Source organism: Leishmania donovani, chromosome 23 (genome assembly GCF_000227135.1).
Source record: "Leishmania donovani BPK282A1 complete genome, chromosome 23".
In the NCBI taxonomy this organism is placed as follows: domain Eukaryota; phylum Euglenozoa; class Kinetoplastea; order Trypanosomatida; family Trypanosomatidae; genus Leishmania; species Leishmania donovani.
The window spans coordinates 641,783-665,414 of record NC_018250.1 but is presented as its reverse complement, the minus strand read 5'-3'; the positions used below and the strand labels follow the sequence as shown (position 1 = coordinate 665,414).

General features: G+C 63.6%; 6 protein-coding genes across 6 annotated transcripts in view; all 6 read right to left on the bottom strand.

The window, feature by feature from the left end:
- Positions 1 to 630: 630 nt before the first annotated feature.
- Positions 631 to 1,878, bottom strand: LDBPK_231620 (hypothetical protein, conserved; the record flags this gene model as incomplete). The annotated part of the gene is made up of 1 exon (XM_003861007.1): positions 631 to 1,878. The coding sequence occupies one exon, from the start codon at positions 1,876 to 1,878 to the stop codon at positions 631 to 633; it is 1,248 nt and encodes a 415-aa protein (XP_003861055.1).
- A 1,085-nt stretch (positions 1,879 to 2,963) lies between these two features.
- Positions 2,964 to 5,093, bottom strand: LDBPK_231610 (acetyltransferase-like protein; the record flags this gene model as incomplete). The annotated part of the gene is made up of 1 exon (XM_003861006.1): positions 2,964 to 5,093. One exon carries the CDS (start codon positions 5,091 to 5,093, stop codon positions 2,964 to 2,966), a length of 2,130 nt encoding a protein of 709 aa, XP_003861054.1.
- Positions 5,094 to 5,973: 880 nt separating this feature from the next.
- Positions 5,974 to 8,505, bottom strand: LDBPK_231600 (hypothetical protein, conserved; the record flags this gene model as incomplete). Its single annotated transcript, XM_003861005.1, has 1 exon — positions 5,974 to 8,505. One exon carries the CDS (start codon positions 8,503 to 8,505, stop codon positions 5,974 to 5,976), a length of 2,532 nt encoding a protein of 843 aa, XP_003861053.1.
- A 402-nt stretch (positions 8,506 to 8,907) lies between these two features.
- Positions 8,908 to 18,165, bottom strand: LDBPK_231590 (DNA polymerase zeta catalytic subunit, putative; the record flags this gene model as incomplete). Its single annotated transcript, XM_003861004.1, has 1 exon — positions 8,908 to 18,165. The coding sequence occupies one exon, from the start codon at positions 18,163 to 18,165 to the stop codon at positions 8,908 to 8,910; it is 9,258 nt and encodes a 3,085-aa protein (XP_003861052.1).
- Positions 18,166 to 19,352: 1,187 nt separating this feature from the next.
- On the bottom strand, positions 19,353 to 19,922 carry LDBPK_231580 (hypothetical protein, conserved; the record flags this gene model as incomplete). Its single annotated transcript, XM_003861003.1, has 1 exon — positions 19,353 to 19,922. One exon carries the CDS (start codon positions 19,920 to 19,922, stop codon positions 19,353 to 19,355), a length of 570 nt encoding a protein of 189 aa, XP_003861051.1.
- Positions 19,923 to 21,358: 1,436 nt separating this feature from the next.
- Positions 21,359 to 23,632, bottom strand: part of LDBPK_231570 (dynein heavy chain, putative) — a gene marked incomplete at both ends in the record, with an annotated part of 14,274 nt that continues 12,000 nt past the window's right edge. The window contains one exon of the mRNA XM_003861002.1: positions 21,359 to 23,632. This exon is cut by the window's right edge and continues 12,000 nt beyond it. Within this exon, the coding sequence (XP_003861050.1) occupies positions 21,359 to 23,632 (2,274 nt within the window).

The following is a 23,632-nucleotide window of genomic DNA, read 5'->3' as shown; positions in this document are numbered from 1 at the left end:
CGACACTCGGGGCTCCTCCCACCAGGTGGGCAGTGCGAGGGCCTGGTGTGTGGGGCACGCTCAAGTCGCGTTGAAGCTCTGCCTGCCACATATAAAAGGCGCAAGCACGTGCGCCGTCGCAGGCCGCTCCGACGCACCGCCGTCCAGGACCCGACCGCCGACATCCGTAGCGATGCACCGCTCTGACTCCCCTACGTCGTGGGTGCTGGGCCCCGTCACCACCAGCGGTTCGCTCGGCATTGGCATGGGATAGGTGGAGGCTGCTTGGCTTCTCCCCACACGCAGAGCGTGGCGGGGTTGCTGCGCCCTGTGATGCCACGCACTGCGGTGTGCCTCCCGTCACCCGGGTGCTCTGGGAGGAGAGACACCAGTGAAGCGTAGGCCGCGTATGTAAATTACGGGCATGTCAACGTCTGCGAGCACCGGCGACACCCTTCACGCGCGCATGCCCTGTCGCTCCCAAGCCGCTGTTAGAGCTGAAGGCAAGCAAGCAAAGCCAGGAGACAGACAAGAAGACAGCAAAAGGTGCCTGGGGCCGTCCACGCCCAGCGCATCCATCACCACCACCACCACCCGTGCCCTGGTCTCCTCTCCCCAGCCCTCCCCTCTACAAACGCCGACTCAACGCCGCTACGAGCTCGCCGACTTGATTCGCTCACGCGCGGCGTTCAAGCGCTCCGTGCGCGACGATGTCTCCTCCGTCAGCCGCTGAAAGCGCGAGCCGCCGCCGAAGTTGCTGGCCAGCATGCCACTGAACTCCTGGAAGGTCAACTTCTCAAACGCGGTCTTGTCGCTGCTGTCACGCGATCGCGCAGGCTGCTCGGCCGTCTCGACCTTTTCGGGAAGGTAAACGGAGACGCGGCTCTCGAGAGCCTTGTCATCCTGGCGATCACGCACGCGACGCTCCCGCTCATCGTTGAACAGCTTCAACATCTCGGCCTCCTCTTGCTTCACGTAGGCTGCTGAGCGCTCAGCGTGGCGAATCTCCTCCGCGCTCAAAAACTGCTTAGCGTAGCGGCCGTTCTTCTTGTCCAGCTCCATGGAGCTGGGTGTGTTGAAGTACCGGGTATTGTAGTCCGGCTTCGGCTCCGTGTTCTTCGGCTGCAGGAACGTCATAACAAAGTACTCGGACGTCTTGGTGCCGATGTTGGCCACGTCACTGCGCGTGACATACTTGCGGGAGTAGGCAACAAAGAAGACGACGGCGCAGGCGCCGGTGATTGCGATACCGAACCACCATATGAGCGACTCATTGCGCTCGCGCTGCTCCCTGGTCAGCTCGGCATCCACCTCGAGCCTGGCGTTCTCCAGGAACTTGCGGTAGTACTGCCGGCTCTTCTTCACGTACACGGACGAGTCGAGGTACTCGAGGAGAACCTCCGTCGCGATCACCACCTCTTCTTGATGGGCGTTTGTGCGCCCCTTGTACTCCTTTCTGAACGCATCCTCCAGCGTCGTCTTGGTCAACTTTGGCAGCTCCTCCTCCTTGATGCCGAGCACCTTCGCCGCGTTCTTGGCGTCCATCCACTTGCCAGCTTCGTCCACGTTGAGGAAGTCCTCCGGCGAGTTGCTCTGCTTGCGCCGCAGCGGCCCCACAATCTTCTTCAAGAGGAAGCTGGCGAAGACAGGGTCATGGCCGATGCCGGCCTGCGGACCCGAGCTGATGTCCTTGGAGCTGTACGTACCCGGCTTGTACGAGGACCCCATGCGCATGATTGTCATGTCGTGGATCGTGGCCGCGAAGGACTTATGCCGCTGCGCCGTGTGAAGCGGGGCGGAGAAAAACGCCGGCAGAGACGGCGCCCCCGCGTGCGCCGTCGTCGGCAGCAGGGCGCAAGTAGAGGAGAGCGGGGCGATCAGGGAGGTACGCCTCGTCATCACGTTCGTACCGCACCCGCCGTGCCGTCGCATACCGCCTTTCCGTTCGTTTTTTTTTTTAATTTTCTCGCCGTCGTTGTCCTTTGTGTGTATGTGTGTGTGCGGGTGTGCGAGTGCGATGGCTGCTGCGAGGGCTTGTGAGAGGAGTGGGGCGGAAGTCTGCGTTGCGCTGAGGGCAAGTCGTGGGACCAAGGTAGGGTGAAAGCGTCTTGTGTGTTGGCGAAGCCACAAACGATAGCGGCCGGGCTGAGCGGCATAGCGGATGGCGATCGGGGGAGAGCAAAGGGGAAGAGAGAAGGCTCGTTGACGCGCTGTTGGCGAGCACGCCAACGTGGTAGCCGCCTGCGCGGGTGTGCGGTGAAGACAAGGAAGTGGACGGCAAAGCCCCGCAAGCACGGATATACCACACATGGGCACTGGCAACATCGGGTGCGGCTAGCCGTTCCATCCCCTCACCAAACACAGCGCAGCGAGGCGGTGGTGGGCGAGGTCGGTGCACCAGACCTGCCGCCTGTGCCCGAAGCACTTTCGGGGGGGGGGGGAGGAGGAAGCAGAGGAGGCAGGCGACACGGTCACAAGGTCGTGACCAGCTCTCTCTCTCTCTCTCGATACCGCCCCCTCCTCGGCTGGCAAGATAGCTGCAGCTGCCGTGATGTGCGAGCGAAGAGGATAGCGAAGCGGAAGCAGCGAAGCAAGTGAGAGAGCCTCGACGGTCAAACTCCGCAGAACACACGTTGTTGTGCACCTCTTCAGTGTTAGCGGCATGACAGCGCTTACTCGACGATGGGCCGCCCATCTGGCACAGTCGGGAAAAATGGCACAGGGCACAAAGACAGAGACAAGAGGCGGCGGGGCAAGCACGTCTGCTCGCAGACGTCCAGAGGGGAGGGTGGGCGAGTGAGCTACAGGGCAACTGCTAGAGAGGGAAGGGCGACACAGCAGCCGGATCTGCAGAGACACTCGTGAGAGTGCACGCTACATAAGCCTCCATATCAGCAGAGTTGGGCGAGGCAAGTAAGCAGGTAGAGGCGAGAGAGGGGAAGCCCGCCGTTGGCCGTGCCGCCGTCACTGCCCTCCCCTTTCGCTCACGCGGATTCTTCTCTTCTGGGTGTTGTCGTCTGGAACCCAAAGAAGGACTTGATGGTGCTCAGGAAGCTGCTGTAAGCTGAGTTCTCGTTGTCGTCGTCCTGCACCACCTGATCCTCCGTGATGGCGCTCGCCTGTTCATCCAGCTCCTTCACCATGTAGGTGTCCTCGAGCCGATAGCCGAGTTTTGCGTAGTAGCGGCGTACACCAACGCCGGCAATTACGGCCGTGCGGTAGTAGCCACGCTCCTTGGCGATGCGCTCGGCCTCCCGCATGAGTTGCGTCCCGACGCCAACGTGCTGCGTCTCGCGTCCGGTGTTCTGCTGGCTGACGGCGATGAGCTTGCCGTACGTGTGCAGTTCGCGAATGAGAGCACAGCCCCGGAGCACCGGCAGGATGTTGCTTTCCTCCCTTGACGCGTCGTCGCGCAGTCGCAGGCGGAGATGCCCGTACAGCTGCGTGCGATCTTTGTTCTCCACGGAGAGGTAGAACTCTGTCCCCTCGCTGGCGCGGAACTCGTCCGTGAAGAGGTGGGTGTTGGCCCGGTCGACCGGGTTGCCCTTGCATTCGCGCTCGCGGATGTCCTTGCATCGGATGTGGCGTGCGCGCATCTCAGCCTCGATCACCTGGCGCAGGTTGCATCGCTTCTCCCCGCCCATGATGTACGTCGTCGGGATATCGCGGATAATGCGGTTGAGCCGGATGCGGTACGGGCAGTGCTCCATGATGTAGACCAGCAGCTTCACCATGTAGGCACCGTTATCCAGCTCCGCATAGGGCTTGTATTTACCCTGCGCGTACCACTCGCTGATTTTGGTGAAGGGCACCGTGGCGGTGGGGTACACCTTCCATTGGTCCACCTGGAACGACTCGTTCTCAGCTGAGAAAAGCGTCTCGAAGAGCGCCATGTCCTTCTCAAAGCTGCTCCCCGGCAGGTCGGGCATCCAGTGCGCATCCACCTTGAATCCGGCGTCCAGCAGCCGCTGGATCGCGACGACGGTCTTTGCCGTGGGGCAGTCGCGGTTGATGATGTTCAGGATGTCATCGTCGAGGTGCTGGATGCCGAGCTGCACGCGTGTTACGCCGAGGGAGCGAAAGCGGCGCAGCTCGCGTGCGCTGATGTAGTCGGGCCGCGTCTCTACCGTGATGCCAATGATGCGGCACCGCGCGTCCTCGTTCATCGTCAGCTCCTCCGCCAAGCTGCGCATTGGCCGCAGCGGCGCCGAGTCGTAGTACGTGTTAGCGGCGTAGAAAGATGCCGTCATAAACTCCTCGGCGTAGCGCTGGGGGTAGAAAGAGAACGTACCGCCAAGGATGATGAGCTCGATCTTGTCCACGACATGCCCGTTGTTCTCCAGCGCGCTGGCGCGGTCGTAGAACTGGCTGATAGGGTCCCAGCCGTTGCGGAAGCCGCGCAGCACGCCCGGCTCCTTCAGCAAGTAGCTGCGGGCGATGCCGGGCTGGTTGGGGCAGTAGTGACAGTCCTTGGGGCAGCTGAACTCGCCAGGGCCCATGAACACCGTCACCACGAGCACTCCACTGTGCGACTTTCCTTTCTTGCGAACGAGCAGCGCCTCGACGGCGGCGTTCTCGCCAACGGCGCCTTCGCGGACGAGCTGCCTGTATGCCGCCGTCAGCTCTGACTTGCGCGCCGTGTCCTTGAAGCCGTGCAGGCGCGACGCCTTCACACGCAGGTGCTCGAGCTGCTCCGCGGAGCTGGCCCCCGCCGCCTTCTTTACCAGCGTGCGCACGGACTGCAGGAGCGCCTCGCGGCGGGCCTCGGGGAGGTCGCTGAAGTCCTCGTGGCCACCCACGAGGTCTTCTACATCCTTCGCCTCCTCTGGCACCTCGTACTCGCCCAGAAGCGAGTGGAAAGACGGCGGCATGCAGCGGCCCTCGAAGCGGGCCTCCTTGGAGCTTGTGTGTAACGTCGACGCAATGCTGCCCTCCTTGTGAGGGGCGGCCGAGGCCACCAGGATGTGGCCGGCCGCCACTGCCGACTCCCCGTTGTGCGATGCGTCACAGGGAAGAAGCGGTGCTGCAGGAGGAGGAGGAAGAGGAGAGGCGGACGGAGCCTCCGCCCGCAAACGCTTGCGGGCCGTCTCGTCGATGTCGGCGTGGTCGGACATCCGAGATGCGAGATGCCGTCGAGCACGGAGAGGGAGGAGGAGAGCGGCGATATAGCGACAGGGAGAGCGATGCGCCCACCGCACTGGCGCACTTGACGATCTTGACGAGTAGGGCGCCAAGGCGAAGCACCGAAGGGCAAAAGAGAGGGGGGAGACGGTGGACACCAGAGGCCGCAGGCAGGCTGAAAGGGGTGGCGCTGCTGCTGCGGTGGCGGCAGCTGTTGCTGTGTACGTGTACCTGAGCTCATGAACAAGGGTGTAAGCGGTGACAGACACGCGTGTGTACGTATGTGCGCGACGGATAATTATAATCGGTGGGCCGAGTGTTTGGGCGAGAGAGGAGGAGGGCGGAGAGGGAAGAGCGGCAGGCGAGAAAGGAAGCGGGCCAGTGATAGCGGTGAATAGATAGTGAACAACCGTGCCAGTTTGCGTCGCAAGAGACTCACGCACGTGCGCACGTAGGGTGTGTTTGCTTGTGCGTGCAGAAACCGGCCCGCTCGACTGCCTCGCCGGGTCACCGAACGCTCGCTCGCATTGGCGTGCACAGTGTGTGCTTGTGTGAGAGAGGGAGAAGGAGGGGGCACAAGTGGCCCACGCGTGAAGCCTTATGACGTCCGCTTGCGCGGTCCTTGCTTCCTTTTCGTTTCTTTCACTCCGCATTCCATTCACCCGTGCTCCCTCCATCCCGCCCCCTTCTCGAGGCGTGCGAGCACTACACCGTGGCACCCGTGTCTGTCTCGTGGCCGCGCGCATGAAGGGCAGGTGCCGTTACGCACTTAAAGGGCTTGCCTCCGCGGCGCCTTCTCTTGCTCTGTTATAAGGGGAAAGGGGTGGTTGGGTGCACGGAAGTGCGATGGCTCCGGCTTGAGGGGCGGCCCTACTACCGCAGCAGCCGAGCTGCATCCACTGCACCCTCCAGCGTGTTGCGGTCAATGCGCGTCCCCCGCTTCGTCCACAACGGGGCGGCAAACTCATATTGATCCTCCAGCAGGCGTGGCTCTGGGTCGACAAGGTCACGCGTCTTACGCTTCACAACAAGTTTCGTCATGTAGTGCTGCATACGACCTGGCGGCTCGCTGGAGACGATGCGCCGAAAGAGTTCCCGGTCTCCGGCAATCAGTGCCGCCTTGGCGCAGCCCATCCGCACCGGCGCGGGCGCCGTCGGCAGCAGCGCCTGGATGGTCTCCAGCACCTGCGGATCGCCCAGGTGGCTCAGGTACTGGATGTGCATCCCCAGCCGCTCCTGAGCCGTGTATTCCGGGTTAGGGATCTCGCGGGTTCCGGGGTACAGCTTCGCCGGCTCGGGAAGGTGAGCCGCGGCCTCCAGCTCCGCCACACGCTGCCGCATGCCGCGCACACCCAGCAGGTCCTGCGCCCGCTGCGCCCACTGCATCACGTAGTAAACGCTGAGGATAGCATCCACCGGCGTATCAGAGGCGAACTCGGTGCTGAAGAGCTTGTTGAAGCGGCGCGCCAGAAGGCCACCGCCGCAGAGGTTGTGGTTGTCCGGCCACGACACGCGCGCGAAGACGGGGATCTTCATCTTGGGCACCACCTGGGAGTCCTTCCACATAAAGTGGAACGCCTCTGGGTCCTGCGGTGGCAGCTTCACCTCTGCCGAGAGGTGCACGGAAATCTGGATCAGGGCCTTCGAGAAGATGCAGCGGAAGAGGGACGGCGCTACGCCGGCGCCCTCGATCGTCGGCGTCATATGCTCTGCGTGCAGGTCCGTCACTGTCCGGAGATGAGAGATGGCGAAGACGAAAGGGCAGAGGTCGAAGTGCTCGAGCAACCGCTCCGGGTCGTCGTACTCACCGAGAAAGAACTCCTGCTGGTTCGGGTACTCGCGCAGCGGGGCATCGAGGTACGGGGTGTTGCGTGCCTCGTACGCCATGAAGCGCAGCACATCGCCCTCCTGCGTGGTGGGCAGCTGCTGCAGCTCCATGACCCGTTTCGCCGTCTCGTACCGGTGGGCGAACACTGCGTGCTGCTCTTCGCGGTGCAGGAAAGCCTGGGCCGCGAAGCTGCTGAGGACACCGCGGATGGCAGTCACCGAGGGCTTCATGGGCAGCCACATCGCAGGCGGAAAGTCTGGGGAGAGCTGTAGAAAAACCACAGGCGTGGGGCACGACGGGTCGACCAGCAGTCGCGCAGGCTGCGTGCCCATCGAGGTCGGCATCTGCCAGCGCTCAGGGAAGCAGTAGGTGTTGCAGAAGTGCACGTACTCCCTGTGCCGCTGCCCAAGGCACAGCTTCACCTGCTGCTCCACCGTGTACGTCGCGGCGGGCGGAAACTCGTACGGCCCCACGTTGTAGTCCTTCACATCAAGAAGGTCAAAGGGCAGCCAAACGTACGGATCCACCTCCACCGAGTCGTCAGCACGCTGAGCCTGCGTGCAGGCAGGCGAGCTGCCGGCAGGCAGCGATGGCGGCGCCGCCGCTCCGCGGCCGCTCCCCGCACTCCTCGCCGCTGCAGCTGCCGCCTGGTCGGCCAGCGGATCGCTTGCCTGCGCGACAACGTCAAAGTCGTCGGCGACTCGCTTGTCCGCCGCTCCGCTGTCGGTGCGGAAGTACAAATCCCTGCAGAGCTGCACAAACCACGCGGGCGGCTCGGCGACGCCCTCGCTCAGGCCCCTCTGCGCCACCGTCTCTTGGGCGCCCGCAAAGTGCGACCAGAGTCGCCCCTGAGCGTGTGCGGCACGTAGCGGGTACGCGGGTGCCGTTGTGGCGCCATCGGCGGACTCGTCGTCCAGCTGCGCCTGCGCCGCACCGTCCCCCGTCGTGGGTCGCGGCGATGACGCGACGTTCGGCACACTTGGATCGTACACGTCGCACCGCTCCACCACGTCCATGGTTGCGTAGGTGCGCATCGTGTCCTCGAGCGAAACCGTCTTGTCAGGCTCCAAGAGCGTGGATAGAAATGACGCCGAGTCGAGGGGGGCGATGCTGCTGGTGGTCGTCGTGGTGGTGACGGCGGCTTTGGTGTGGCAGCGTCGCACCGACTCACGCAGCGTGAAAATATGGGTCGCGTTGTGGCGACTAGTGCTGCTGCCACGTGGTCCAACGACGGATAGCAATGCTGAAGCCCGGCCTGGAAGACGCGTCGCCGAGGTGGACAGGGTCGACGACTCCAAGAGCGAGCTGCAGACGATGGCCGCATTGAAGCATGCATGCCGGCGTGCAACACGCCACCTGCCGGGTGTGCGTGACTGGAGCATGTCGTCGGCTTTTCGCGGTGTAGCGACGCAGATAGAATGATGCTGTGTGCGTGCGCGTGTGTAGAAATAAGCGAAGGGCGGGGCGGGCGATTCATACGAGCCCAGTGGCGTGGCGGCAATGCGGGGGCGTAGGTGAGCGATGCAGAGCCGAGGGCAACGGGGAGGGAGGGAGGGAAGCGACGGAGGCAACGACATGAACGAAAGGGCGAAAAGGATAAACCCGACATGCGCGCAGGTGCATGAGCGGTGGTCCGGGCGAAAGGGAGGTGGCGGTGAAGCGGGTCGGGATCGCCCGCGTACACCCGCTCCAAGACACTCTCGCTCCTCCAGAGGCGTCTGAAACACCGCAGCGGCATGCACCCGTGGGCCACATAGATACAACAGAGAAGCTCCGCAGGAGAACCACCACAAGAAGCGCGCCAAGGCCGCTCCATCTGTGCGGCATCCGCCGCCTGCCTCTCTCTCTCTGCGCGTTCCACAGTTTTCTGTGCGTGTTGAGAATGCAAGGCGGAGGCAACGTCGTCAGCCATCGTCCTACCCGCGCACAGACTGGCTCCAGCGGAAGCGGCTCACCGTTCGCAGCCACAACGCCCTCACTCACAAAACCTTGTTCAGAAACGCCTGCAAAGCCTGCCACTGCGTCCGCTGTGCCGTCACCCACTTCTTCTCGAATCCAACGGCGCAGTCGACCGACACGCACCCGCGCGGCACACCCTCGGCGGACAGCTCCACCGCGGCCAGCACGTGGCGTGGCGTACTACCATCTACGCCATCGTAGCCGTGCCCTGGACAGTTGCGGCGCCGCGTCAACGTAGACGACATGCAGAAGGCGTCCATGTCTTCCATGTCTGCTACGGCCAGCCTGTACTCGTCCGCCGCGGCATCGCCGGCATCGCCGCCGCCGCTGATGCAGCGCGCACAGAGCCCCTGCAGCGCGTTCATCTGCCGGTGCATAGAGCGGCACTGCTGCTGTACGTGGAGGTGCAGCGACAGCGGATCGCTCCAGCATCGCGTGCAGATGGGCGGAAGGCGATGGGGAAGAGGAAGCGGTGCCGCTGGTGCTGTGGAGGCGGGAGGGTAGGCGACTTTAGAGCAACGCCCGCCGCTCACTGCTGCGCCGCATCCCACCCCTCCGACATGCATCAGCACGGCCTGCTGTCGAGAGATGTCGTTCAGGCTGACGGCCTCCTCTTCGCAGACCACACAGAGTGTGCGCGGGTAGAAGCTTTCCAGGGTCACGGTGCGCCACCGCTTCCGTCTCCCAGAGCGAGATGCAGCCCGACCAGGCTTCAGAAAGCGGTCGAGCTGTGGCGGCGCTGCGCCCGTCAAAGATGAAGACGGACGATTGCTGCGTTGCGTCGCCAACTGGTCTACGTCGATCACCTCTTGTGTCGAGGGGCGGGTGAGGTCTGCCACCTCTGTTAGCTGCGCCGCTTCGGCACTCGGATCCTCATCGTCGCTGATCTCCTCCGCTGTTGCCGCCGTTGTCGCCGCGGCGGAAGCAGCGCCGCCTCTAAGAGCAGACAACACGCCTGAGCTGCTGTGGTGGTGGCGTAGCCCCTCCATCAATGATGCCAGCTGCCCCAAGCGCATCTGCCGGCTTCGCGGACTTAGAGGGGCGCTCGCGGTATCGAAGGAGAATGGAAGGGGGGCAGCACCGCGCGCGTCAGGTGGCACCACGCCCTGCAGCCGCTGAAGCCGCTGCTGTGCTGCCATGAAGGTCGGCAAGTTTAGCAGCGCCGCGTGCGCCGTGCGCCGCCGAGGCATTTCTTGATACCACCGCGCAAAGCGGATGCCGACAAGGCAGAACATGCGATCAAGCGTTCTGTTTACGTGGCGCACGATGTAGTAGGCCGCGTCCACGCTGTGGGTGTCGTGTGCCTGGAGGAGGCGCTCCGGGTGAAGCACCTTGTCTGTGAGCTTGTTAACTGCAGTGGTGGATTGCACCACCACGTACGGCAGTCGCTCTCCCCAGAACGGCGTCTGTGTGACGTCCTTCTCCATCTGCTGGAAGGCCAGGCGGGCTGCCAGCGGCAGGTGCGTTTCACCTGCGTCCTTGTACCGACCCAACTTCACCGCACGGCGGAAGATGCACTGGAGCGGGTTTGCGGCCCCAGACTGGAGTCGCTCCACCGCCGCGTAGTACGACTGTCGCAGCGCTGTCGCACTGGCGCCGTCCAAAAGCATCCGCAGGAGTCGGTCTGTGAGCTGCACGGTGGCGGGGCACTGGTCGCGTCGCACCACCTCAATCCCTTTCGCCAAGAACGTTGGAGCCTCCTGCGTCGGTGAGGTCCACATGTACCCGGCGTACCGCTTCTTCACGAGCAGTAAGCACGGCAGCAGCACCTTCTCAAACTGCAGTCGTATCGGCGCCGGGTTCGACCGTGTGACCGCGTCGGCCATCTCCTGGCCAATGCGAAAGGCATCCGCCTTGGTGCGGCCCGCAAGCCGCACGAACAAGCTGTCCGTATCGCCGTAGACTACCTCGGCCCGCCACGCCGGAGTGCTGTGTATGAGTTCAATGGCGCGCTCAAGCGTCTGCCGGCCCAGGGACACGATCGCCTCGGCCAGGTCGACGCACGGCATGCGGCCCGTGTATGACGCTGCTGTGTACCCGTACGTCACGTTTGCCAGCATCTTGAGAGCCAGCTGCTGCTCCTGCAGGCGCTGCTGCATCGTGATGTCCTCTGATGGCACGGCAATATGCTTCAGCGCCGCTTGCACCTCGAACCGCGTGTCCAGCACGGCCTGCACCATCTGCGGCAGCAAGCCGACTCGTGTGCTGGGAGAAACGAACATGGCGCCGTTGGGGCTGAAGACGACGCCGTCGTGCTGGGCGCCGTCGTCGGGTAGCAGCTCCGCCAGCGCGGCGTTGCTTTGCCTGAACCGCGGCAGCACCCCAAGTCGTCCGTGCGAGTGTGGCTGCACTAAGCCAAGGCACGTGGAGTAGCAGAGGTTGTAGGCGATGATGAGGCTCGGGTACAAGCTACGGAAGTCTAGCACCACCACGGGGTCATGGCGGTACAGGTCCGACTTGGGCTGCATCACCAGCGGGATGCACTCGATGCGGGGTTGGCGTTGCACCTGGCTCAGCGATGGTGACAGCATCGCGTACCCGAGAGGATGGGCAAAGCGGAGAAGGGTCGCCTCCACGCGGAACTGGCTGCCGCGGGTGATGACCTCCTTGGTTAGGATGCCGTACATCCGCGAGAACTCCAGCAGCCTCGTGAACCAGCGCAGCTTGCACGCGATTCGGTGCGGCGCGGCGACGCGTGAGGCAAGGTAGCGCAGAGCCGTGTGCCGCTCGCCTCCGCCGGGTGCATCGGCGCACTGCGGCGTCAGGAAGAGCTCGGAAAGATAGCTGTCCGTGAAGTAAGGTAGTGGTTGCCCCAGAAGCTTGACATGCACCATCGTCAGAGAGTAGCTGGGCATCTTTATTTCCTTACGCAGGTCTTTGCCGAGGCTCGAGCAGATGCGCCCTACCACGTGTATGTCGGTGCCAAACCGCTTCGCGTACTGGTCAGCCGCCGCCGCCGCTGGCGCGGACGCCGCGGCGCGGAGGTCGAGGGCTGCACGCGGCCGCGCCAGTAGCGGCGGCTGCCCATTCCGCCGCAATGCCGGGGGAGCCCAGTGCATTGTGCGCCCCTCTCTGTACTCAACGGTCTGCCCAGCTAAGGCACCGCCTCTGCAGCCACGCGCGCCACCCTTGGCGCCCGCATCATCTGTGCCGCCGCCATCTACGTCATCGTCGTCTTCATCCAAGTCCCTCAGCGGGGCGGCCCAGGATGCAGAAGAAGCAGCGCTAGACAATACCGAAGAGCGCGCAGCCATGGCGGTGGCACTCCGAACGGATTCTTGAGAAGGCACAGGCTCGCCGCCACCGCCGCTGCTGCCGTGACGAACCGTGAAGGAAGCGGCTGCATGAGAGGCGGGTGACCGCGAGCGATACCTTGCTGCGGCGAGCTCGCCAGCATCTGCGCCCCCGCGCCCGCCCTCTGCCGGCCCTTCCTCTGCCATTGAGGGGCACGCGCGCTCAGCCGCGCCGCCGTCGGCGCCAGCATCCCCACCCGACGCTGACGCGGCGGCTGCAAAGTGCGACCCGCAATTTGCGTTGGTCCGCTGATATCCGTGATGCTGCAGCACGCGTGACAAGTCAGAGGCCAGGTTGCGGTGAAACACCGCCCGGTAACGCAGTGCCAAGTACCCAAGCCCGTACTTGAAGCCATCCCACGAAATCAAGATATCGGGGTCGTACGCGAGGATCTCGCCACGCACGCGCGCGAGGAGCGCTGCCTCGTCCGGCATCGTCACCACCTGCACCGCCTCAGTCAGTCCCACAAGGGGCGGCGCACGCCCAGCAGCGGACGGGTGCGTCGCTGCGCGCGCAGCTGCGCAGCGTAGTGGAGCGGCCACGCAGAACACGCGAACGGCGATGGCGCTGTTGGTGGCTGTGGTGGCCTGTCCCAGTCCCACTGCGAGCACCTCATTCGTCGACGCAGGCGCTTCTCCCGGCAGGCGGTGAAGCAGCACCTCAATGTAGAGCACGCGCAGGGTGCACTGCAGGTGGTGCTGCGGCTGCTGTGTGGCGGAGAGAGAAAGACCGGGGACGTGGCTGGTAGACTTTCGCCTGCTCACCACCGAGAGAAGGAGGCTCTGCTTGGCGCCACGGCGTGTGGGAGTCCCGCGTGCGGCAGTCGGCGCCACCCTCGCGCCCCGCGAGGCCCCGGCAATGCCAGCCGAAGGGGCGGGGAATGACGCCACCGCCTCATACCGGCACGGTAGCAGCGCTCCATCACTCGGCGTTACCTCCGTCGCTGCGGTCCACGGCCACGCGACAGCAGAGGCGCACACCCGCAAGTCGCCGCTGCTACCACCGCCGCCCCCTCGCGAGAGGAGCAGGCCCTCGCTTCCAGAGGCGGACACTGCACAGCAGCGTCGCATGCCATCCACCATGTAGCCCAGCTGGCCGCGATGCTGCAGCAACACCATGCGCGCACCTCCCTCATCAAGGTTCCTCCCTGCCTGCAGAAGGTCGAGGAAGCCGCGCTGCGAAGCCGTCACCTCGCGCACAGGGTCCACCGATGACGAGGACGACCTTGAGGGCGTAAGAGAGGATACCACGAACGATGCGATCGGTGCTGCAGAGCTGCTGTGCGCGCAGGATGAGGCTGCCGACAGCACCACAATCTCCGTTGCTCTTCTCCCCCCTGCCGCCGCTAAAGTACCCCCGCTGCGTGCCCCATTCGCCCTCGAGCCATCTCTCACCGTTGCACCGACCGGCTGCTCCTCGTTCCCGTCTCCGTCAGGGTCCGCCGTCTCATTGGAAAACCGCAGCTGCGGCGCAGTGTCCGACTCCTCGATGGCACCAACCGCCGCAGCGTCTGCTGTGGGGCCGTGGCTACCATCAGTTGTGCAGCTGGCGCCACGCTGGCGCAGCCACGCTTGCTTCTCCGACACGAATGCGTGTGCAGCGAAGTGACGGGCCGCCTGCACACCGCGCAGGACGCGCATACGGCCGACAGCGAAGTCTGGCGGCGGCGTTCGCATTAATGAGACCCGCCAGAGGCGCTTACCGGCAGGCGGCGGCGCCGCGTCGGCGGCGTCTTGTGATGTTTGCACCGCAGCTGAAGGTGAGGGAAGCTCAGCGGAGGCCTCGGAGGCGCTCTGTGGAGGTGCCCTGTCGGGCATATGCGTGACGCCCAGTGGGGCGGCGTGCGCAGCGCAAGCCGACGCCGCCTCGTCCCCCCGTTTAGACGCATCTCTGCCTCCTCCCCAACTGCTGCCAGTGGAAGCAGAGCTGCTGGGGAACAGCAACGTGTCCTCGCACCCCTCCTCACTCGCCTCTAGCCACGGCGCCTTGGCTAGCGTCGCGGGTACCTCCACGGGCGGGGATGAGGGCGCCGGTGGGGATGTGAGCGACGCCGCCGCTGCTCTCGAGTGCGCACGCGGGGCGCCCAAAGGCAGCAGAGGCTGAGGCTGAGTGAAGAGCACGCGAGATGATGAGGCGCCTGTGCGCGACGAGTGGTGCGCCGTGGCGGCATCAACCCTTCTCTCGCCGCTCTCCAGTTGTTGGTCACCATGCGACAAGACGCGTCGTGAGGAAGGTAGAGGACGGCAATCAACGGCGGACTTACGCACGTCTGGCGTGAAGACATCTGGGCAGACGCTAGTCAGCACCCGGGCCTCGACATGATACGCGTAACGACAAAGAACTCGCAGCAGAGGAGGCGAGCTGCAGCTGGGGTGTCCAGCGTGGGGCCGATGCCGGCCATCAGGTGGTCCTGCGAAGCTGTGATACACTGCCACATCAGTGAAGCAGTGAACCCTCCAGACTTGCACCTCAGCAGCCGCGTCATCTGAAGGACGACGACGCCCCAGTTGCCACGACACGCTGCCCTCTTCAGGATCTGTCTCACGCACCTTTAAATCGATCTCCCCGATATCCAGAGTACGCGCCGCAGACACGGCGACGTCTCTCGCAGGAAGCTGTTGCGTGGGTGCGGACGGCGCAGCCGCCTGTGCATAACCCTCCAGCACCGAGGTGAGAACGCTATCGTACACGTTGCTGAGCACCACTTCCCCCAGCTGCACGTCGCGTGCAGTTCCAGCAAAGTGGCTGTGGTAGTCCCTCATCGAGGGCGCCGTGCTAGCGGCGGCAGCGGCGGCGGTTGGTAGTTGAGCGCGCAGCCATGAGCCACGGCGCACCAACGCTTGCTCCTCCGCAGCGAAGTGCGTCTCGCTCAAGCGCAGCAGCCACTGCAGCTCTGTCGTCTCCGTCATCAACGCCGCTACACGGGCCATGGCCAGGACCTCGCCGTGACGCAAAGAAGGCGCGACTTCGCGCACACGGACGAACGCGACGCAGTCCCCCTCCGCCAAATCATGACGCGTGAGGAGGCGGGTGGGCGTCGCAGTAGCCGGTGATGCGGCCGCAGCGATGCCGGCGCAACGGCGTCCGCCCTCTGGAGTGTGGTCGTTTTCCGCACCCACCAGCTCGTCCAATGCCGCGCTGCTGGTGTCTCTCCCCAGTCGCGGAAGCGAACCATCTTTTTGCGAGGCACCGACCGATGGCCTGATCGCCTCCCCATCGATTCTGTCCAGAGCATCGAACGCGAAGTCATCATCTTGCCCTTCACTGATCTTCGGAGAACGCCCGACAGACGACCGCGTCGGTCGCTGCGTGGGCGTCTCGCGCACGAGTGCTGCGGCGTCCAATGCCGCGAGACACGGCTCCCCCTGGGCTCTCTCACGTGACTGTGCCGCTGAAGAGCCGAGAAAGGACGGGTCAACGCCCTCGCGGCCTTCCATACAGCTGTTGCCGTGATCTGGGGAAGTCCTGCCGCTGGAGAGGGACGCCGTGGAGGACGACGACAATGCAGACGACCACGAGGAGCCCGCACGCGACGGTGCCGCGGCGATTATCGAGTCAGAAGCTGCGCACGTCAAGGTCACGTCCGCGTTGCTCGCCGGCTCACGAGTTGTCTCCAGCATCGGTTGCATGTCCCTGCAGTCCGCCCCACTTGCCTCCTTGCTGCTCATTGAGCTACGTCGCGGTGTTGTAATGACCGCTGCTGCGACGGAGGTAGTGGGCTCATCTCCATGGGACGGTAACGAGGGCGCGCTTGGCTGTGCCAGCGCCGTGAACAAGTCCTGCGTCGGCGCAGCCACGACATCGGCGTAGGCTGTGGCCGAGAGCTCGTCGAAGAAGGACTGGTATGCGGATGAAGAAGGGATCGGCTTCCCCGCAGCATTCTCCGGCGCTGCTGCTGGCTGCTGCGGCTGCGGCTGCGGCTGGGTCTGACCCTGTGGCACAGAAAGCTTCAGACTCTCTGAGCTAAAGCCAACGTACAGCGCCTCCCCGCCAGCGATGGCTGATTCCTGGTCGGCAACATGTGCGAACGACGACGGCACGGCAATGTGGCCATCTGCGTACACGCGAGTGCTCATCGCGTCTGTGGCCCCGCGTCGGTGGCCGTGCCGACTTGCCCTTAAAGTAGCGCCGCCAGGCCGGCGGTACTCGGCAAGGAGCTGCTGGCGAATGGCGCGCTGATCTTGCAACTTTACAGCACTTTCAACAAGAGAAGCGGCGGACGAGAGTGGCAGCACCGAAGCCGCGGCAGCGCCTGTGCTGGCGAGAAACATGGCAGTAGACACTTCGCTGCCGTCTTCTGTCTTGCGAACCGCAGAAGGAGCGGCAAGCGCCGCAGCGACCGCTGCATTGGCCTCCGCCCGCTCCTTCAAGTACTCTAGCATGCGGTGTCGCAGCCACCGCACCGTCGGATCGCCGCGTTGGATCTGCATCACGTGGCCGTAGCGCCCCTGCTGCCCCTTCAACCCGGCCGCCGCGACATGCGCACACTCCTGCTGATGGCGCTCCATCGCGATGGTGTCCGCAACGCGCAAAGTATCGGACACCCCATGCTCGCTGAAGTAGTGTCGTATGATGCGGCGTGTGTAGTTGAGGTTGTCGCCGGCCGTCACGGTTCTTCGTCGCCCCTGCGCCGCTACTGCGGCACCCTTAGCCTCCCCCTCCTCCACTGCGGAGGAGTGGTCGAGCAGATCGGCACCGGCGACGTCCAGCTCCACCTCTGCCGTGGTGGCGCGACCTAGCTCATCAGGTCGCCAGCGCTGGCGAAAGAGAAGCTGAGACTGCTGCGCAGAGCTGGCGGCTGCTTGCCTGTGCTCCTCCTCGTCCTTATCCTTCAGTTCTCGTTTCGCCGCGTCACTGTCGTTACCGCGGCTGTGCTGGGGCGCCTGCAGCCTACCAACCGCTTCAAGCGACGCCGAGAGGGCAGGCGAGTTCTCCGAGAGCTCGGCAACGGTCGGCAGACGCACATGGCACCGTCCAGCTGGCAGAAGAAACGGCGCGATGCCACTCACGCGCCACCGCACCATGAACTGTGTATGATACCGATAGTGCGCATCGTACAGCTGCCACTGCCGCCCGCCCACCTCCGTCGAGTTCTGCAGCACATCCACCACCCTTGGCAGCAAGTCGGGGTCGATAAGCTCCACCTCGTAAAAGGCGTACGCGTGGGGCCGGTAGCCGTACACGTTGAAGCGGTGGGCAATGCGGACGTTGTGCACCAGCTGTTGGGTCGGCACAAGCGTGCCCTGTCGCGCGAGAACGCACAGCGCCACGGCCTCGAGCTGCGCCGCCAGCTGATCGGCAGAGACGCTGCGGTCGTACTGGGGGAGCAGCAGCGATGGGTACACTCCATGTACATGAAGGCAGGCGCGGCGTTGCGTGTAGCGGCCACGCCAGGCGGCTGAGCTACCAAGGTTCCCGTCTGTTAAGATTAGCGGGTCGCCGTCGCCGCCAGCGGCGCTCGTAGCCGCGCAGAGGGTACTACAAGGAGGTAGAAAAGATGAGGATGGTGCATCGCAGTGCCGCGCTACCGCGCCGGCCGCCGCAGCCTTGTTGCCGTGTCCATCAGCATCTAAAGCGTACGTGGCCCTCTTCGGCGAGGGCGAGGCATCCTCCTGCTGCAGCGGCGCCGGGGTGCCGCTGAGTCGGCCGACGAGTGGAGTGGCTCGGCTGAGAAGCAGAATACCACCCCCGCTGCTTCCGCGAGAGAAAGAATGTGGAGTCGCGGCAGCCGTGATTTCCGCGTCGCCGTCGAGTTCGTTCTCTGGAGCGCTGCTGCTCGCGTCGCGGGGCTCCGTTGACGCGACGGGTGCTGAGGTGCCGGACGTGGTGGGGGTGAGATCCAAAGGAATGTGTACGTAGCCGAAGAGGTGCAGCACTGGACAGCGCGCCGACACACGACGGAAAATCGGTGACAGCGCTGCGTCACCCAAAGCCGCATGCGGTCGCTCTAGCGAGTGCTCGATGGAGACCACCTGCATGTACATGATGTCTGATTGCGAGAGCGAAAAGACGATGATAGGGCCGTCGCTTCAAGGGGCGGGAAGCGCACGACGCGCGTGCGCAGCAGGAGCGGAGACGAGAGAGGGAGGGAGCGCACAGCACCTAGATGGAGGGAGAGGGTGAGGCAAAGGATCGCACAGCTCGGTGGTGTTGGTGGATGATGATGGGTGGACGCGGCAGTCACGCAGTGGCGGCCAATGACAAATGACGAGCAGTGGAAAGGAGAAGAGTTGGAGAGAGACGAAAAAAGATACGAGCCGCGCGCTCTTGCCCTCCTGCGAAGTCGAAATGCCGCAGGGACGCGCACAGTGTAGGCCGGTGATGTGGGTATTTATAGGTGAGTGTGTGCATGAGTGCCTGAGGAAGGGCCTTGCAGTGGCTCCGCAGTGCGCCTTCGCGAGAGAAGAAGGGTGCGGAGCCGGGTCGCCACCCTTGCTGTAGCGCATAAACGCTGGAATTGATAGGGTGAGAAGAGAGGCGAAGGTTAGCGCGAACGCGTGCGTCAGTGCTCAGGAAGGAGCGGTGATATGGGGAGAGAAAGATGGATGCAGGTGGGAGGGGCGCTCAGAAGAGAGCGGGCAAGGGGAGAAGACCCGCGCAAGCGTGCACCGCGAGCGTATGTGCCGACGGCTTCATCGTCATCTTCGAGTATGAGCTCCAGAGAGAGAGGTCTGCGCGCACCTCACGCACGCACACACACTCCTGTCACTCTTTTGAGTTGTTCTGCAGCTGCTGCACCTTCTCACGTGTTCCTGCATAGAGCCGAGAGGGCGGCGGAGGAAGCGCAGAGATCCTTTTCGGCCAGCCATGTGCTTGCAATGTCGGCCATGCCGTCACCTGCCACAGCCGCCTCGCCTTCTCCTCGTCCAGCGCACCTTCGTTGTTTGATGCCTATGCACTCGCATAGCGCCTGTGACGATAAACCCAGCAAGACGGAGCGTCATCCATGTACAAGGAACAAGCCGATCAACACCCACCACAAGGCACCGGTGCACACGGGAGACAAGAAGAAGTCGCCCGGTCAGGGAGAGCGGAGCGAGAGAGACAGCGGACGTCAAGCACCATGCATCCCTCTGCCCCTCGCGACTCACCCAATCACGAGCTGGACACCTCAACTCAGGCAATCGTATCCGCCCTCCCCCTCCTCCTGCACTACCTCACCACCTCTCACTCACAGCTTTAGCACCTTGGCAGGAATGCGCGTCTCGACCTCGACCGTGTCCGCCTGCGTGAACAGCCCCAGCCACATCTTGAACGGCGGCACGTGGAACTGACTCAAGCGCACCGGGCAGCGCACCACTAGCTCAGCCCCCTCAACTACCTTGCTGCACTCCACCGTGTGGCTCGCACCGTGCAGATTCAGTGTACCCTTCACAGCGTCGCTCGTGTTGGCCTCGACATCGTAGGTGATGAGAGGATACCGGGGGGCGTTGAGCACATAGCTCCGCGTTCGCTGCATCACCCGCTCCACTTCAGAAAAGCTCAACGGCACTCGCTCAAATCGAGACGGCATGTACACCTCGCACTGAGGAAGCAGCGAGTCTGCGCTCACCTCAACGCGCTGCAGCGCGCGCTCGCGCCGGTTCACCAGAAACGAAAACTGCTGCACCTTGAACCGGAGCGGGCGACCAAGGAAGTGGCCCAGCAGCCCAGCCGGCTCCACGTACACGTACATGTCCACATCCTTCAGCTCACTGCTGCTAGACATGCGCTTCGCACCCCAGCCGAGCATCTGAGCCATTGGAGAGAGGAAAGCGGAGAGGGATGAGGGATAGTCACGGTGCGCGAGGCCCTTTTCTCTCGCCTGCTGTGTAGTGCGAGTTCGCCGGCTACCTGGTACCGCCTCTGCGTAGGCGGAGTCGTGCACAGATAAGAATGCATGCGGCGGGCGACCAAGTTCGCGTGCGCGAGTGCAAGTGCGAGTGTGTTGCACAGCGGTAATTATCCGTGCGCGAGAGAGAGAAGATGGTAAAGAGGAGCCCGACGAAACAGAGCGTGAGATGCAGGAGCGGATCATGACAGGAAACGTGCGGGTCAAGCTCGTGCCTCACTAGGAGGTCGGTGGCGCCTTCTCTTCTCCAGCACGCCGCGGCCAACACGTGCCGGCATGAGGCCCCTGTCAGGAAAGCGGCGGTTTGCGATGCATATGAGCAGCAGAAACGCGGTGGAGCGCAAGGGAGAGAGAAGGCAGAGGGGCGGTGCACAAGAAGTACGGCAAACACCCTCACTGAAGACACCTCTGACGGACATCTATGCGAGCTCGAGGCGCGCGTGCTCGGAGCCTCCCACACACACACACACACAGATCCCACACGCACACAAGCACGCTGAGCTTGGCCTTGAAGGAGTTTTTCGTTTCAAGGGAGGATCAGCATGGAGACCGAGAAAGACGAGCGAGGCGTGCGGACTTACGCGCACGCCTGTATTTCGTGTACATACCGGAGAAGGCGCACGTGGGGCGTCCACGCGGCAAGGAGAATAACATGAAGGAGGGATCTGTACATCGAAGTGATCACGGCAAGACCATCGAATCGGTTCCTCTATGATGAAAGCGCCTCTCGCTCGCTCGGGGTCGCTGGTGTCTGTGCGCATCACCTTCCTCCGTCCGGGCAAGAGAGGCAAGAGAGGTGCTCAGAGCTGAGGAGGCACACGCCTCCTTTCGCTACACAGAGCACAGACACCACGCGCCACACATATGCAGCAGGCACGCACCCATGCCCGAGAGACACCAGGCCAGGCGCGCATACCCACACAGCGGCAATGTCAAAAAGCAAAAAGAGGAAGTCGATGAGGCCACAGGCACGAAGAGAAAGCCGAGAGAAGGAGAGTGAACGCCAACACACGCACTGGTGCTACGCCGACGGCCTCCCCTCACCCTTCCGTCGCCTCCTTGCCGGTGGCTTCACCCCGCAACATGCACACTGCCAGCGATGAGAGCGATAAAAAAGATGGCGCGCGGTCAGCAGCGCTGTCTTCTCGCACTAATAGATTGCCGTCTATGCGGAGAAGAAAAGCGGCTGCTAGCTCACGCATACACAGCCTGGAGACAGGCAACCGCCTATGCGCACATGGATGGGCGCCTGCACACCGACAGCCATGCATCGACGGCGTCCACCACATCAGCCCCACAAAACAAAACAAAAAACTTAAGTAGAAACGGGCACGCAGTCCATCTCGCTACTCGTCTGTGGAGAGCAGCAGCGCCGTACCACGCTTCGTGTACGTCTCTGGCACCGCGTCGCCCGACTCCAGGTCCACCGCAACAACGTAGGAGGGACGTTCACGGGTGCCGGTGCGGATCGGGTACATGTACAAGGGACACTCGTACACACTCGCCGACTTTGCCTTGCCCGAGCGGAGCTTCGGCTTGAAGTGGATCACCGGCATCGACACAATCAGCTCCATCGGCTTCGGCTCACAGAGCGTGTTCGCCTCCCCGTTCCACCCGGCGCCCTCGAGAAAGATTCCGCGCACGTACGCGCCCTTCTTTGGCCGATGGGCGATGGCGCGCTCCTCGCTCGGCAGGATGGCGTACTCCCAGTCGTACTGGTCGATCGAGATCTGGTCCCGGCGCGCCTGCTGCTGCTGCAGGCTCTTGAGAAAGCCGGTGGGGTATGTAAAGCCTGAGAGCCAGAACACCGTCGGCGTGCGCTGACTCCACAGCCGCATCTGATCCACGCGCTCAACGAGGTCCACCGCCCAGCTCGCCAGTGGCTTCAGACTCGGGTAGGCGCTCGTCCACGGCGGCGGCACGCGGCCGAGCAGCAGCGCGTTAAAAATGGCCTCCAGCTGCTCCGACATGACGATCTCGCCCTTCACGGCGCGGCGCAGTTCCGCCTTCTGCCGGTGAATCGTCTTCAAGAGCGCGTTGTAGCGCTGCACCTCCTGTAGGAGGCATGTGTTGAGGGCGTTGTCGCGGTCTCCCTCGGTTGAATCGTAGATGGCGGTATAGTCAAGCAGGTTCGGTGTGGCGGCCTTGCTCGGCTCCTCGATGGAGGCCAGGATCTCGAGACAGCGATCTTCCTGCGTGACCGCCTGCGCGCTGCCGCTGCTGCTTCCGCCGCCGTCGCGCACCAACGAGGTGTTCACGCTGATAAGGCAGTCTAGCAACGCCGTTGACTCTGCGATTCGACTGGCGATGTCGGCGTTCGCGTGCTGCCCAAAGGCCTCCGGCGGGTCGGTGATGGGAAGCTGGCCGCAGTGATTCTTGTACGCCAGCAGCGTGTTGCAGTCTTCCGGGATGCAGTATTCGTCAGCCGCCGCGAGGGGGTAGCGACTCTGCGTGATGGCGTCCGGGCACATGTACTGTGCCATGTACGTGTTCAGCACGCGCCGGTCCCAGTCGTCCGTGACGCGGCCGCCGTACGAGGCCTCTGCGATGAGGTAGCGGATGGTGACGAACGGAACGTCCTCGACGGCATCGGAGTGCATGTGACCAATATACAGCTGGATGATGTTCTCCGAGACGTCAAAGTCGGAGGACGTAAAGTCGTAGAGGACGTTGTAGCCGAGAGTGCCGTATTTGCGCCGCTCCAGCAGCACGCTATGGAAGAAGCACAGCGCGTAGAGAAGATTGCGGTAGATGAGGGGGTGTTCAGCGCTGCGGATCGCCAGGTCATCCTCACTGAACGTGTTGTACAGGCGCAGCATGTTCGCCTTGATCCCCTTCGGCGGCTCCGTTGTCATCTTGATGGAGCGCTGCAGCACGCCAATCGGGAACTGCGGCGTCGGCACGGAGCTCAGCCAGAGCCTGAAGTCGCGATGCGGATTCTGTTCAAAGATTGCGTCGATGATCTTCTCCAGCTCCACCAGCCATGACACCATTAGGTGGCAATTGGCGAGGAAGACCCACCCGCCCGTTTGGCTGTACTCTTGCAGGGCGCGCTTGGCGTTGTCACCCTGGCCCTGCCCCAGCGCTAGCACCTTCAGCTCACGACCCTCGCGCTGCGCCAGCGACTGCAGCTGCTTCGTCGGGTCCACGCCGTTAGAGAGCACAAAGATGAGCGGAATTGTGTTGGTGCTCTCATCGAAAGTGTCCTTGAGATTGAACACAGGCGGGTCCACGAATTGGCTGCCGAGCTGCTCCTCAATGAACTCGTAAACCATAAAGACGAGTCGGTCAGGGCGCAGGCAGCGCGTGAAGATCATGCGCTGCAGCGCATTGCCACCGCACCGCGCCTCCCACTCCTCCGGCAGCAGGGCCTCCTCGGGTCGCTCCAGGAGGTACCACGCGCGCCACTCATCGGGCTTCTGCTCAAAGTGAGCGGCGATGCCGTGGAAGGCGCTCAGCCGCTCCAGCTCCAAAACGTGGTCCCACGCACGCTCGGAGAGCCACGCGCTTGCGGGGTTTGGCAAGCGGCTCTGTTTGTCCAGCATCTGCGCCCCGCGCATCATGAAGACGTACTCCTCGATGTTCACCAACCCCTGCATCTGCAGGATGCGCATCGTCAT